Source organism: Canis aureus, chromosome 1, assembly GCF_053574225.1.
Source record: "Canis aureus isolate CA01 chromosome 1, VMU_Caureus_v.1.0, whole genome shotgun sequence".
Taxonomy (NCBI): Eukaryota; Metazoa; Chordata; class Mammalia; order Carnivora; family Canidae; genus Canis; species Canis aureus.
Window position 1 is genome coordinate 116,307,667 of NC_135611.1, and position 15,803 is coordinate 116,323,469.

At 38.6% G+C, this 15,803-nt stretch overlaps 1 protein-coding gene across 1 annotated transcript in view; it reads right to left on the reverse strand.

The window, feature by feature from the left end:
* Positions 1–15,803, reverse strand: part of LOC144317178 (uncharacterized) — a 53,308-nt gene that overhangs the window by 2,243 nt on the left and 35,262 nt on the right. Inside the window, exons 3-5 of the mRNA XM_077903221.1 lie at positions 12,801–12,927; positions 12,404–12,502; positions 11,040–11,093 (exon numbers count right to left, since the gene is read on the reverse strand). Of these exons, the coding sequence (XP_077759347.1) occupies positions 11,040–11,093; positions 12,404–12,502; positions 12,801–12,927 (280 nt within the window). The remainder of the gene's footprint in view (positions 1–11,039; positions 11,094–12,403; positions 12,503–12,800; positions 12,928–15,803) is intronic.

Sequence of the window (15,803 nt, forward strand, 5' to 3'; positions counted from 1 at the left end):
AAAACTCAAAAGTCTGATAACCTAGTCTGTTAGAAGTTTATAGCTCAGTAGCCTCTCTCACAATTCAGTATAGCAAATTAAAATGATACAATTACCATACAGGGATATTTGCCAGTTTCTAGCAAAATTATATAATTCTTTATCCCTTGAACAAGCAATCCCAATTCTAGAAACCCAAACATATACTTCTGGAAAGAATCTGTAGAGGTTCACAAGTTATCCACTATAAAACTATTTTTTTTAATTTTTTTTTTTATGATAGGCACACAGTGAGAGAGAGAGGCAGAGACACAGGCAGAGGGAGAAGCAGGCTCCATGCACCAGGAGCCCGACATGGGATTCGATCCCGGGTCTCCAGGATCGCGCCCTGGGCCAAAGGCAGGCGCCAAACCGCTGCGCCACCCAGGGATCCCAAAACTATTTTTTTAATAATAAATTTATTTTTATTGGTGTCCAATTTGCCAACATACAGAATAACACCCAGTGCTCATCTCGTCAAGTGCCCCCCTCAGTGCCCGTCACCCATTCTCCCCCACCCCCCGCCCTCCTCCCCTTCCACCACCCCTAGTTCGTTTCCCAGAGTTAGGAGTCTTTATGTACTATAGAACTATTTGTAAGAGCAAATGACTATAATGAATCAAATAGCAAATAACTATAATGAATCAAATAGCCACCAAATTACTAGTACTTGAACTCAGTATAGTGTATGTTCACAATAGAGTTCTAAGAAACTTTCTAAGGAAATGAGAAATATATATATATTATATATTATATATATGAGAAATATATATAATATATATAATAATTATAATATATATTATATATTTCTATAGAATGATCTTCATGACTTTTTAAAGTAAAAGAACAAGGTGGAAGAAACATAGTATATGCTACTACTATTTATCTAAGAAAAGAGATATATGAAGATACATGCATAGATGCTCACACTAAATAAAGAAAGGAAAAATCATGAAGTTTATGAAAGGTATACTATATTGGAGGGAATGAAAACAATGGGGATGGGGTATTCAAATATACCACAGAAATATAGGGGAAATTGATATTAGGTGAGAGATATGGGGAATTCTCCATACTATTTTTGCAACTTTTTGGCAAATATAAAATTATTCCAAATTTTTAAATGTTGGGGGAATCCCTGGGTGGCTCAACAGTTTAGTGCCTGCTTTTGGCCCAGGGCGTGATCCTGGAGTCCCGGGATTGAGTTCCACACTGGGCTCCCTGCATGGAGCCTGCTTCTCCTTCTGCCTGTGTCTCTGCCTCTCTCTCTCTCTCATGAATAAATAAAATCTTTAAAAAAACAAAAATAAATAAGTTCCTTTAAAAAGAAGAAAAAGTGATGCCCATAAAAATCATGAAAAAAGCTGAAAACAGAGTAGTGCTATTTCTATTAAACACTTCCAGAAAGGTGTGTAGCCACAGTGATAAGACTAGAAAGGAGTATCAAAGTTAAAAGCATAGGAAAGCAAGAAACAAAACTGAAAATATTTATAAATTTTGTGACTGCATGGAAACTCTACTAAGTATTGGAATTAATAGTAGAGTTATTATTATTAGAATTAAATTAACTTATCTTTCTTGGTGTTATATGTTGATTTTTGCTATAATTCATTAATTATTGGAATTATTAATAAGTTAATTTTATATATCTTTTTTATTTTTGCCACCATATCTATATGGAAATATTTCTACAATAACTTGTTAATAATTATCAAAAGAAAACCAGGTCAGGGCACCTGGATGGCTCAGTCAGTTGAGTGTCTGACTCTTAATTTTGGCTCATGTCATGATTTTAGGTTTGTGAGATCAGCATCGGGCTCCATGCTGAGTGGAGTCTGCTTAAGATTCTCTCTCTCTCCCTCTCTGCCCTCCCCCAACTTGCTCTCTCTTTCTCTTTCTCTCAAAAACAAAAACTAGGACAGCAAAGAAGAGTGCAGAGAGACTAATATCCCAGGTAAAAGACAGAAGGGGAATTGGGAATGTAAATGTGAACATGCTCTATTTCTGGGGGGAACAGGCAGAAAGGATTAATCAGACTACCCCCAACACCCCCCCCCCAGAAGTTACCTAGAATGAGTGTAGCAGTAAATGAAGTAGATAGGAATGTAAACATAACTTCTTTTTTATTAAAGATTATATTTATTTATTCATGAGAGACACAGAGAGAGAGAGAGGCAGAGACACAGGCAGAGGGAGAAGCAGGCTCCATGCAGGGAACCCAATGTGGGACTTGATCCCGGGTCCCTAGTATCATGCCCTGGGCTGAAGGCAGCACTAAACCACTGAGACACCCAGGCTGCCCACATAACTTCTTTACATATATTTTTATAATGATTTTTGAAACATGTAAATGTTTTATATATTCCAATTATAAACTAAAAAAATCTAAATGCAATAGTTAAGTGGTATGTTAAGTTGAAAATGCACAAAAAAATACTTAATTTAGCAACTTTACAAAGGGTACTCTGACTGGAAATCCTTAGTGTAGCACATCCTAATGGAAAAAGGGAGACAGAGGAGGGGCAAGATGGCGGAAGAGTAGGGTCCCCAAATCACCTGTCCCCACCAAATTACCTAGATAACCTTCAACTCATCCTGAAAATCTACGAATTCGGCCTGAGATTTAAACAGAGACCAGCTGGAATGCTACAGTGAGAAGAGTTCACGCTTCTATCAAGGTAGGAAGACGAGAGAAAAAGAAATAAGGGGGAAAAAAAGGCATCCAAGGGGGAGGGGCCCCACGAGGAGCCGGGCTGAGGCCGGGGCGAGTGTCCCCACGACAGGAGAGCCCCGTCCCGGAGGAGCAGGAGCTGCACCAACCTTCCTGGGCGGAAAGGCGCCCGCAGGGAGTGGGAGCAGGACCCCAGGAGGGCGGGGATGCTCTCAGGCTCCCTGGGACACTAACACACCTGCGCCCCGGGGAGAGTGCGCCGAGCTCCCTAAGGGCTGCAGCGTGCACGGCGGGACCCGGAGCAGCTCGGAGCGGCTCCGGCGGCGGCTCCACGGAGGGGGCTGCGCGGGCCTGGGAGCAGCTCAGAGGGGCTCGGGCGGCGGCTCCGCGGAGGGGGCTGCGCGGGCGAGAGCGCGAATCCAATAGCGCAGGCCCGGGAGCACAGGGCGCCGGGACACAGCCCAGGATCCGGCCTCCCCCTGGACAGGCAGAGGCCGGGAGGGCCCAGGACAGCAAGGCCCCGCCCCGGAGCCTCCAGGCCCTGCAGACGGAGAGCTCCGGAGTTCCTGTGGGAGCTGGGGGTTGTTCCTCCTGGGGCCTCACGGGGTAAACAACCCCCACTGATCTCTGCACCAGGAAGGGGGCAAAGCAGCTCCCCCAAGTGCTAACACCTGAAAATCAGCACAACAGGCCCTCCCCCAGAAGACCAGCTAGACGGACAAGTTCCAGGGGAAGTCAAGGGACTTAAAGTATACAGAAACGGAAGATACTCCCCCGTGTTTTTTGTTTGTGTGTGTGTGTGTGTGTGTGTGTGTGTGTGTGTGTGTTTATTTCTGATTGCTTCCCCCACCCCTTTTTTTCCCTTTCTTTTTCTTTCTCTTTTTCTTCTTTTTTTCTTTTTTTCTTCCTTTTTTCTTTTTTCTTTTTCTCTTTTCTTTCCTTCTTTCTCTCCTCTCTTTTTCTCTTTTTCCCAATACAACTTGTTTTTGGCCACTCTGCACTGAGCAAAATGACTAGAAGGAAAACCTCACCTCAAAAGAAAGAATCAGAAACAGTCTTCTCTCCCACAGAGTTACAAAATCTGGATTACAATTCAATGTCAGAAAGCCAATTCAGAAGCACTATTATACAGCTACTGGAGCTCTAGAAAAAAAGCATAAAGGACTCAAGAGACTTCATGACTGCAGAATTTAGATCCAATCAGGCATAAGTTAAAAATCAATTGAATGAGATGCAATCCAAACTAGAGGTCCTAACGAGAGGGTTAACGAGGTGGAAGAATGAGTGAGTGACATAGAAGACAAGTTGATGGCAAAGAGGAAAACTGAGGAAAAAAGAGACAGACAATTAAAAGACCATGAAGACAGATTAAGGGAAATAAACGACAGCCTGAGAAAGAAAAACCTACGTTTAATTGGGGTTCCCGAGGGCGCCAAAAGGGACAGAGGGCCAGAATATGTATTTGAACAAATCCTAGCTGAAAACTTTCCTAATCTGGGAAGGGAAACAGGCATTCAGATCCAGGAAATAGAGAGATCCCCCCCCCTAAAATCAATAAAAACCATTCAACACCTCGACATTTAATAGTGAAGCTTGCAAATTCCAAAGATAAAGAGAAGATCCTTAAAGCAGCAAGAGACATGAAATCCCTGACTCTTATGGGGAGGAGTATTAGGGTAACAACAGACCTCTCCACAGAGACCTGGCAGGCCAGAAAGGGCCGGCAGGATATATTCAGGGTCCTAAATGAGAAGAGCATGCAACCAAGAATACTTTATCCAGCAAGGCTCTCATTCAAAATGGAAGGAGAGATAAAGAGCTTCCAAGACAGGCAGAAACTGAAAGAATATGTGACCTCCAAACCAGCTCTGCAAGAAATTTTAAGGGGGACTCTTAAAATTCCCCTTTAAGAAGAAGTTCAATGGAACAATCCACAAAAACAAGGACTGAATAGATATCATGATGACTCTAAATTCATATCTGTCAATAGTAACTCTGAACGTGAACGGGCTTAATGACCCCATCAGAAGGCGCAGGGTTTCAGACTGGATAAAAAAACAGGACCCATCTATTTGCTGTCTATAAGAGACTCATTTTAGACAGAAGGACACCTACAGCCTGAAAATAAAAGGTTGGAGAACCATTTACCATTCAAATGGTCCTCAAAAGAAAGCAGGGGTAGCCATCCTTATATCAGATAAACTAAAATTTACCCCAAAGACTGTAGTGAGAGATGAAGAGGGATACTATCTCATACTTAAAGGATCTATCCAACAAGAGGACTTAACAATCCTCAATATATATGCCCCGAATGTGGGAGCTGCCAAATATTTAAACCAATTAATAACCAAAGTGAAGAAATACTTAGATAATAATACACTTATACTTGGTGACTTCAATCTAGCTCTTTCTACCCTCGATAGGTCTTCTAAGCACAACATCTCCAAAGAAACGAGAGCTTTAAATGATACACTGGACTAGATGGATTTCACAGATATCTACAGAACTTTACATCCAAACTCAACTGAATACACATTCTTCTCAAGTGCACATGGAACTTTCTCCAGAATAGACCACATACTGGGTCACAAATCGGGTCTGAACCGATACCAAAAGATTGGGATCGTCCCCTGCATATTCTCAGACCATAATGCCTTGAAATTAGAACTAAATCACAACAAGAAGTTTGGAAGGACCTCAAACACGTGGAGGTTAAGGACCATCCTGCTAAAAGATGAAAGGGCCAACCAGGAAATTAAGGAAGAATTAAAAAGATTCATGGAAACTAATGAGAATGAAGATACAACCGTTCAAAATCTTTGGGATGCAGCAAAAGCAGTCCTGAGGGGGGAAATACATCGCAATACAAGCATCCATTCAAAAACTGGAAAGAACTCAAATACAAAAGCTAAACTTACACATAAAGGAGCTAGAGAAAAAACAGCAGATAGATCCTACACCCAGCAGAAGAAAAGAGTTAATTAAAATTCGAGCAGAACTCAACAAAATCGAGACCAGAAGAACTGTGGAACAGATCAACAGAACCAGGAGTTGGTTCTTTGAAAGAATTAATAAGATAGATAAACCATTAGCCAACCTTATTAAAAAGAAGAGAGAGAAGACTCAAATTAATAAAATCATGAATGAGAAAGGAGAGATCACTACCAACACCAAGGAAATACAAACGATTTTAAAAACATATTGTGAACAGCTATACGTCAATAAATTAGGCAATCTAGAAGAAATGGACGCATTCCTGGAAAGCCACAAACTACCAAAACTGGAACAGGAAGAAATAGAAAACCTGAACAGGCCAATAACCAGGGAGGAAATTGAAGCAGTCATCAAAAACCTCCCAAGACACAAGAGTCCAGGGCCAGATGGCTTCCCAGGGGAATTCTATCAAACCTTTAAAGAAGAAATCATACCTATTCTACTAAAGCTGTTTGGAAAGATAGAAAGAGATGGAGTACTTCCAAATTCGTTCTATGAGGCCAGCATCACCTTAATTCCAAAACCATACAAAGACCCCACCAAAAAGGAGAATTACAGACCAATATCCCTGATGAACATGGATGCAAAAATTCTCAACAAGATTCTAGCCAATAGGATCCAACAATACATTAAGAAAATTATTCACCATGACCAAGTAGGGTTTATCCCTGGGACACAAGGCTGGTTCAACACTCGTAAAACAATCAATGTGATTCATCATATCAGCAAGAGAAAAACCAAGAACCATATGATCCTCTCATTAGATGCAGAGAAAGCATTTGACAAAACACAGCATCCATTCCTGATCAAAACTCTTCAGAGTGTAGGGATAGTGGGAACATTCCTCAACATCTTAAAAGCCATCTATGAAAAGCCCACAGCAAATATCATTCTCAATGGGGAAGCACTGGGAGCCTTTCCCCTAAGATCAGGAACAAGACAGGGATGTCCACTCTCACCACTGCTATTCAACATAGTACTGGAAGTCCTAGCCTCAGCAATCAGACAACAAAAAGACATTAAAGGCATTCAAATTGGCAAAGAAGTAGTCAAACTCTCCCTCTTCGCCGATGACATGATACTCTACATAGAAAACCCAAAAGCCTCCACCCCAAGATTGCTAGAACTCATACAGCAATTTGGCAGCGTGGCAGCATACAAAATCAATACCCAGAAGTCAGTGGCATTTCTATACACTAACAATGAGACTGAAGAAAGAGAAATTAAGGAGTCAATCCCATTTACAATTGCACCCAAAAGCATAAGATACCTAGGAATAAACTTAACCAAAGAGGTAAAGGATCTATACCCTAAAAACTATAGAACACTTTTGAAAGAAATTGAGGAAGACACAAAGAGATGGAAAAATATTCCATGCTCATGGATTGGAAGAATTAATATTGTGAAAATGTCAATGTTACCCAGGGCAATTTACACGTTTAATGCAATCCCTATCAAAATACCATGGACTTTCTTCAGAGAGTTAGAACAAATTATTTTAAGATTTGTGTGGAATCAGAAAATACCCCGAATAGCCAGGGGAATTTTAAAAAAGAAAACCATATCTGGGGGCATCACATGCCAGATTTCAGGTTGTACTACAAAGCTGTGGTCATCAAGACAGTGTGGTACTGGCACAAAAACAGACACATACATCAATGGAACAGAATAGAGAACCCAGAAGTGGACCCTGAACTTTATGGTCAACTAATATTCGATAAAGGAGGAAAGACTATCCACTGGAAGAAAGACAATCTCTTCAATAAATGGTGCTGGGAAAATTGGACAGCCACATGCAGAAGAATGAAACTAGACCACTCTCTTTCACCGTACACAAAGATAAACTCAAAATGGATGAAAGATCTAAATGTGAGACAAGATTCCATCAAAATCCTAGAGGAGAACACAAGCAACACCCTTTTTGAACTTGGCCACAGTAACTTCTTGCAAGATACATCCACAAAGGCAAAAGAAACAAAAGCAAAAATGAACTATTGCGACTTCTTCAAGATAAGAAGCTTTTGCACAGCAAAGGATACAGTCAACAAAACTAAAAGACAACCTACAGAATGGGAGAAGATATTTGCAAATGACATATCAGATAAAGGGCTAGTTTCCAAGATCTATAAAGAACTCACTAAACTCAACACCAAAGAAACAAACAATCCAATCATGAAAAGGGCAAAAGACATGAACAAAATCTCACAGAGGAAGACATAGACATGGCCAACACGCACATGAGAAAATGCTCTGCATCACTTGCCATCAGGGAAATACAAAAAAAAATCCACATGAGATACCACCTCACATCAGTGAGAATGGGGAAAATTAACAAGGCAGGAAACCACAAATGTTGGAGAGGTTGCAGAGAAAAGGGAACCCTCTTACACTGTTGGTGGGAATGTGAACTGGTGCAGCCACTCTGGAAAACTGTGTGGAGGTTCCTCAAAGAGTTAAAAATAGACCTGCCCTACGACCCAGCAATTGCACTGTTGGGGATTTACCCCAAAGATTCAGATGCAATGAAACGCCGGGACACCTGCACCCTGATGTTTATAGCAGCAATGTCCACAATAGCCAAACAGTGGAAGGAGCCTCGGTGTCCATCAAAAGATGAATGGATAAAGAAGATGTGGTTTATGTATACAATGGAATATTACTCAGCCATTAGAAACGACAAATACCCACCATTTGCTTCAACGTGGATGGAACTGGAGGGTATTATGCTGAGTGAAGTAAGTCAATAGGAGAAGGACAAACAGTGTATGTTCTCATTCATTTGGAGAATATGAATAACAGTGAAAGGGAATATAAGGGAAGGGAGAAGAAAAAGACTCCTAACTCAGGGAAACAAACTAGGGGTGGTGGAAGGGAAGGAGGGCGGGGGGTGGGGGTGAATGGGTGATGGGCACTGAGGGGGGGCACTTGACGGGATGAGCACTGGGTGTTATTCTGTATGTTGGTAAACTGAACACCAATAAAAAATTAATTTGTTTTAAAAAAAGGGAAAGAAAACTGTAATGAATCTTGAACATGACTTCAGGTAGGTTTTTCAGTCAGTAGTTGCGCTGTTATTCTAATTTTGAAACTACTCTGTGGAATTTGGGACAGAAGACTTGAATAAATGTACCACACTGTGGGAAATAGAGTTTCTACCGTTCAAGAAAAAGTTACAAAACTGAAATGCAGAAAAGTGAGAATCTTGTCTTTCAGATTTCAATTAGAGTTATTAGTATGACTCAGTTATAAAAAATATGTTCCCTGTCTCTTTGCACTTAATGGATAGAAAAGCAATGATAATCCAGTAGTAATGAGCCCAGTGACCACTGATATTAATCAATGAAAACCATTCCTTATTAAAAGAAACTAAGGCTTCTTAATGAGCTGGTTAATTCCAAGTTGGGGGAAAGAATAACATGAAACTGGAACATATTTTTGTGCCAGAAAACAAGAAGGTCATTAAAGACTCATGCATCCCTGAAAAAGGATGCAGAAGCCACCTGAAATGGGCTTTCAATGGCTAACCATGAATGATAGTTTAATAATAAAAAAAAAGATCGATTACCATGGGTTATAAAATATTGATTTTTAAAAGAATCAACGAATCTGTAGTGTTTCTCAACAAAAATGGAGAGGAAAAGCTTTTTTTTTCTTTAACAAAGCAAGGCCAATTAATAAATGCAGAAAGAAAGTGATATAATTAGAACTTCACTTTTTTTATAAGCTCAATTTAATAATTGTTTTGAATAAGAAAAAATGAATAACAAACACTTTGGGTGAAAAATTTCTAGAGTACAATTACACGGTCTCCAAGTATTACTACCCGGATTATTTAGTAATGATAAGTGGGAAAATGTACCTTTCTAATGAAAAGATCTGGTAGTCATCTCCAACCACCTGATCAAAATTACCATTAGTATAATGAAAAAAACTTGACTTTGCATTTTGATATCATGAATTAAGAAGTGTACAACCCTAGGGACACCTGGATGGCATACTTGGTTAAGCAATTGACTCCTGGTTTGGACTCAGGTTATGTTCTCAGGGTCATGAGATGAGCCCCGTATTGGGCTCCATGCTCAGAGTAGAGTCTCCTTGAAGCTCTCTCTTCCTCTCCTGCCTTTCCCATTTGTGTGTGCTCTCTCGCTCTCTCTCAGAAATAAATAAATAAATCTTTTTAAAAATGAAGTACACCTCCTAATTAAGTATCAGATCAGACGAAATTGCTTAATGTGACTCTACTCATGGGGCTGCAATTAGATAAATCCTGAATGTAAAATATTACAGGACAAATTGACTTTCACTATTGAAAATATTCTTATTTTGAAGAACAACAAAAAAATATGCAAGATATTGTTCTTGATTCCAAGATGAAAACAGCATAGAATAATTTATTTTTAAAAGGTACACATTTCTGAACATGATGCAATAAAATTGGACATATGTATCATATACCTTGCTGGAAAAGATTTCAAAATAGTCTTCTTTTAAAAAATCAATCATAAAAAAATGTGAAAAATTTATTTACAAAAGAATGTATAGAAGAAAGGAAGTTTATTTTTTTAAAGATTTTATTTATTTATTCATGAGAGACACAGAGAGGCAGAGACACAGGCAGAGGGAGAAGCTAAGGGAGAAGCAGGCTCCATGCAGGGAGCCCAATTCAGGACTAGATCCCAGGACCCCAGGATCACTCCCTGGGCCGAAGGCAGGCACTCAACTGCTGAGGCACCCAGGCATCCCAGGAAGTTTCAATTAGAAATTGAAATTGGAAGAATATGGAAGACAACTTCATTATGCAAATATATTTATATTATAATATTGATATATCTAAAAGCTTATTAAGAAAGGAAGGCAGGAAAAAAAAAAAAAAAAAAGAAAGGAAGGCAGGGACCCCTGGGTGGCTCAGTGGTTTAGCGCCTGCCTTTGGCCCAGGGCGTGATCCTGGAGTCGTGGGATTGAGTCCCACATCAGGCCTGCATAGAGCCTGCTTCTCCCTCTGCCTATCTCTGGCTCTCTCTTTCTCTGTGTCTCTCATGAATAAATAAATAAAATATTTAAAAATAAAGAAAGGAAGGCATATGACAAAGTGTTTTAGAGAAAATCCATGATGCATTTATATACATCTAATGTGTATTTGTATATATAAATACATGTAGTGCTATAGTTAGCTATTTATGGGATGTAAAAACTCACTTTAAAAATTGAATTTAAAAAGTTAACTTCTATCTGTTCACAAGCATTTAAGATGAAAGTATGTTTACTATACTCCCCTTTGATTTGACTTGGAGAGGCAAAATAGCTTTTGAGCTAAGAGATGTACAATTTGCTTTTAAACCTTATCTCCAACACTTACTAGTTGTTGGCCTTGGACAAGTTACTTCAAGTCTTTGTGTCTCAGTTTCCTCTTCTGTAAATAGGAAAAATAATTTTTTTGAAAAATAAAAAGCCTAATCACATCACAGCTCTGCTTAAAATCTTCTACTTATTTTCATCTCACTCAGGAAAAGTTTAATCACAATTTACAAGGTCATCATAAACTGACTCTTTCTATGTGCTCATACCTCTCTGATCACAGATCAAACTCCTCTCCTCTTTGTTTACTCATTCCCCCATACTGGCCACCTTGGTACTCCTCATACACAATGAGCCTGCCTGCTTCAGGACTTTTGTACTTACCCTGAATCATCCATGTTTATGACCTTTTCCCTCTCTCCCACTCTATTTTATGCTGATTGCATGCATCATGCAATTGTTTGATCCTCCTCCCTCAGCTCAATTTTGTCTTGTCTACAACCTCTGCTATCCCATTGCAAGCACATAACCTTTATACCCAAAACTCTCTACCAAGGTGACTGCAATCACTCCCAGGGCTCCAACTATTATAGCTCTGTGAAGCTTTTCCACCTTTCAATCTTTAGTTATTTTTCCTGGTTGTGGCATTTGAACAGCAATCAATTCTACAATTGCAATTAATTCTACATTTTGAAAGATATTTATGGATTTTTTAAAGCTTTAGATTTAAATTCCAGTTAGTTAACGTGCAACATGCAGTATAATATTAATTTCAGGTGTATAATATGGTGATTCAACACTTCCATATAATACCTGGTATTCATCACAGCAAGTGCACTCCTTAATCCCCATCACCTATTTTCCTCAATCTCTATGCTATAAATTTTTTCATAGCTGATATATTTTATAATGTCTATGTCTCCTAGAAAAATATTCTCCACAACACAGAATATAAGGAAATGTTGGCTGAAAGAATGAATACATGAATAAAATTGATTTAAAAATGGAATGTAAAAAAATAAAAATTAAAAAAAAATTTAAAAAATGGAATGTATTTAATACCAAAATGTTTAAAGGAGTGACATATGTATAGACCAAAAGGCAAGAAAGAGTGAACTAACGGGAATTAGATCTCACATAAAAGTAGATGTTTCTAAAAAAAACAAAGCAAAACAAAAGGTAGATGTTTCTCATTAAAATTACTAGGAATAGACAGAAAATAAGAGAAAAGAAGCATAGATAGTATTAAGTTGAAGGTGAAAGTGTGGGCATTTGGAAGTTCGTGATGATGAGGATTACTTTTCTTAATAGTTGTGGGTGTTTGAGGGGAAATTCCTCCAAGCATCTCAAAGATGTGGTCTCCTCACTGAGCATCTGGTTTATACTCTACATTCCTCTTCCCTTACATAATCCTCAATCACTTACCTAGGTACAGGCCCCTTGTCAGCTCACCGTTGAAAACACTCCAAGGCTCCTTCCCTTGCTCCAATAAAGAGATCACATCTGGCTTGGGAATGCAAATTCCTACTCATAAGAGAACAAAGGAGACTTTTTATGTTGTAGCTGTTTCAGGACTCAAATCCTATCCTGTGATCAGCAAATAAAAGATGATGTCACTATTGGAAGGGCCACACAAAAAAAGAAAAGGTAGAGCTTTGGCCTTAGGCCCAATGACGTCATACATCCCCAACTCTACAAAGCTCATTTCTTTAGGAATAGGGAAAAGAAACACATAGTATATATGAAAGAAGTTGAGAAATTCTTCTCAGGGGAAGCAAATATTCAGGAGGGTTGTAGACTTTTTGGAGAAAGGTATACTTACCGACTGAGACCAGGTTGCTATAATTCTCCAACATTACGTATTTGTACAAATTCCTTTGAGTTGAATCCAGGCATTCCCACTCTTCCTCAGAAAAGTCTATAGACACATCCCTGAATATCACAAATCCCTGAAACAAAAACCCTGTGTTATACTTGTATAATGAAAATAAATGACTTCAAGGTAGAAGAGATGAGAAACATAAAAAGAGAAGTAAAGGAGAGTTTTAGAGGAAAGGAGTGAAATGGAACACAAACAGGTTGGGCTCAATACCTGTGATAAGGGTGAAGATTGGAGTTAGTGTTAATCAATGAGCAGGCCTCACACAACCCAATTTCTGCAGATAAAAACTCCTGTACAGAATGAGAGAATTCCAAGATCCATTCTGGTTTTAAAATATACTAAATCCAATTAAGAAGAATATCTATTTAAAAACCTAACTGATATATAGTATATTCTCAGTAAAGGGAAGTACCCTCTTGCTTCCCCTTCCCCCCTGAAAAATCAAGTTATAAATAATTGGTAAGCTCTGGGAAAGAATAAGAGGATAAAATTCTAGAATAACAAGAATATAGGAACACCTGGGTGGCTCAGAGGTTGAGCATCTATCTGCCTTTGGCTCAGGGCATGATCCCAGAGTCCTGGGATCAAGTGCCAAAATTGAGTCCCACATCAGGCTCCCCGCATGGAGCCTGCTTCTCCCTCTGCCTATGCCTCTGCCTCTGTCTGTGTGTGTCTCTATGAATAAATAAATAAAATATTTTTAAAAAAGAATATAAAGATCCTACCATTTTCAACAATCAGAAAGTAGGTCACATGAAAGGTACCAGAAAATAGAAACAGGATGCCCTGCTCAATAGTGCCTTGAAATGAAAAAACAAAATTAAAAATGTAACAAATTTTGCAATACTGAGAATGAACTCTCTACTAGAGTCACTCTTAAGATTTTATTTATTTATTTATTTATTTGAGAGAGAGAGAGAGAGGGAGAGAACACAAGCAAGGGGGAGGGGCAAAGGGAGAATGGGAAGCAGACTCCCTGCTGAGCAGGGAGCCCAAGGTGGGGCTCAATCCCAGGACCCTAGGATCATGACCTGAGTCAAAGGCAAACTCTTAAGCAACTGAACCAACCAGACACCCCAAGGTGTACCCTTTCAGCAAATTTCAAGTACATAACATAGTATAATTAACCATAATCACCATGATGTACATTAGATACCCAGAGTTTATTCATATATAACCAAAGGCCTCTACCCTCTGACAAACATATCTCTATCTCCTCCAACCCAGTCCTTAGTAACCTCCATATTATTCTGCTTCTGTGAATTGGACTTTTTTTTTTTAGATCTCACACATAAGTGAGATCATTACAGTATTTGCTTTTCTCTATGTCTTCTAGATATATCAATGTTTTTGCAAATGGCAGGATTTCCTTCCTTCTCATGGGTGAATAATATTGTACTATATATGTCCCTGTCTATCTATCTATAAAGATAGCTCACGTCTATTTTATCCATTCATCCATCAGTGGACACTTAGATTGTTTCCATATCTTGGCTATTGGCAATAATGCTGCAATAAAAATGAACATGGTAGTGCAGATATCTCTTCAGGATACTGATTTTGATTTCTTAGGATATATACCCAGAGGTAGGACTGCTGAGTCACATAGTAATTCAATTTTTAATTTCTTGAGAAATCTCCATAATGTATCCCACAGTGGCTGTGCCACTTTATATTTCAACCAACAGTCTACAAATGTTTCTTTTTCTCCACTTCCTCACCAATGATTAGCTACTGTCTTTTTGGTAAAAGCCATCTTAACAGGTACGAGGTGATATCTCCTTGCAGTCTTCAGCTTTCTCTAGTGATTAGTGATGTTAAGCACTTTTTATACCAGCTGGCCATTAATATATCTTTTTTGGAAAAATGTCTATTCAGGTCCTTCCCCCATTTATAAATCAGGGTATTTGTGTGTGTGTATGTTTTTTTGTTTTGTTTTTGTTTTTGTTTTTTTTCTATTGAGTTATATAAATCCTTATAATTTTAGATATTTACGGTTTTGGATATATGGTTTACAAATATTTTCTCTCATTCCATGCATTGTTTTTTCATTTTGTTTACTGTTTCCATTGCTAGGCAGAAACTTTTTTGTTTGATGTAGTCCTACCTGTTTATTTTTGCTTTTGTTGCCTATGCTCTTCATGTCATATCCAAAATCATTGCCCAGACGAATGTCAAAAAGCTGTCTCCCTATGTTTTCTTCTAATAGTTTTATGGTTTCAGGTCTTACATTTTTTTCACTTCTTCATTCTTTTTTTCTCTCCTTCACTTTTTCCTGACTGGATAATGTCAAATGACTTGTCTATGACTTCATAGATTCATTCTTCTGCTGGGTTAAGTCTGCTGTTGATGCATCCTATTGCATTTTTTCATTTCGTTCACTGTATTTTTCAGCTCCATATTTTGTTTTTCTTTTTCATGATTTCTATCTCCTTGTTAAACTTTGTTAGTATATTGGTTTTCTGACGTCATTGAATTATCTTACTGTATTTTCTTCTCACCGAGCCTCCTAAAACAATGATTATTGAATTTTTTATTGGGTAAATTGCATATCTTTATTTCTTTAGGGTCAATCACTGTGAAATTATCATGTTCCCCTGGTGGTGCCATGTTTCCTTGATTTTTTGGTGTTCCTTCAAGTTTTACATTGTGTGCTCACATTTGGAGAAGCAGATTCTTCCTCTAGTCTTTGCTGACTTGCTTCAAGAGAGAAATACTTTCTTTCAGCCTTTTCTGTGGAACTGTATTCTAAGAAGGTAGTAAAGGATGTGTTATATCAATGCCAGGGTGTAAAAGAGCAAAAAGTTACACAAGAAATCAAGAAAGAGGAACAGAAAGCTTTAGCATAGTGGCAAGAGAAGATTCCCATATAAATATAAAATGCAAAGTGTAGGACAACAGGTGCTAAGTAAGCATAAAGAAAAATCTGTCCACATGGGATCA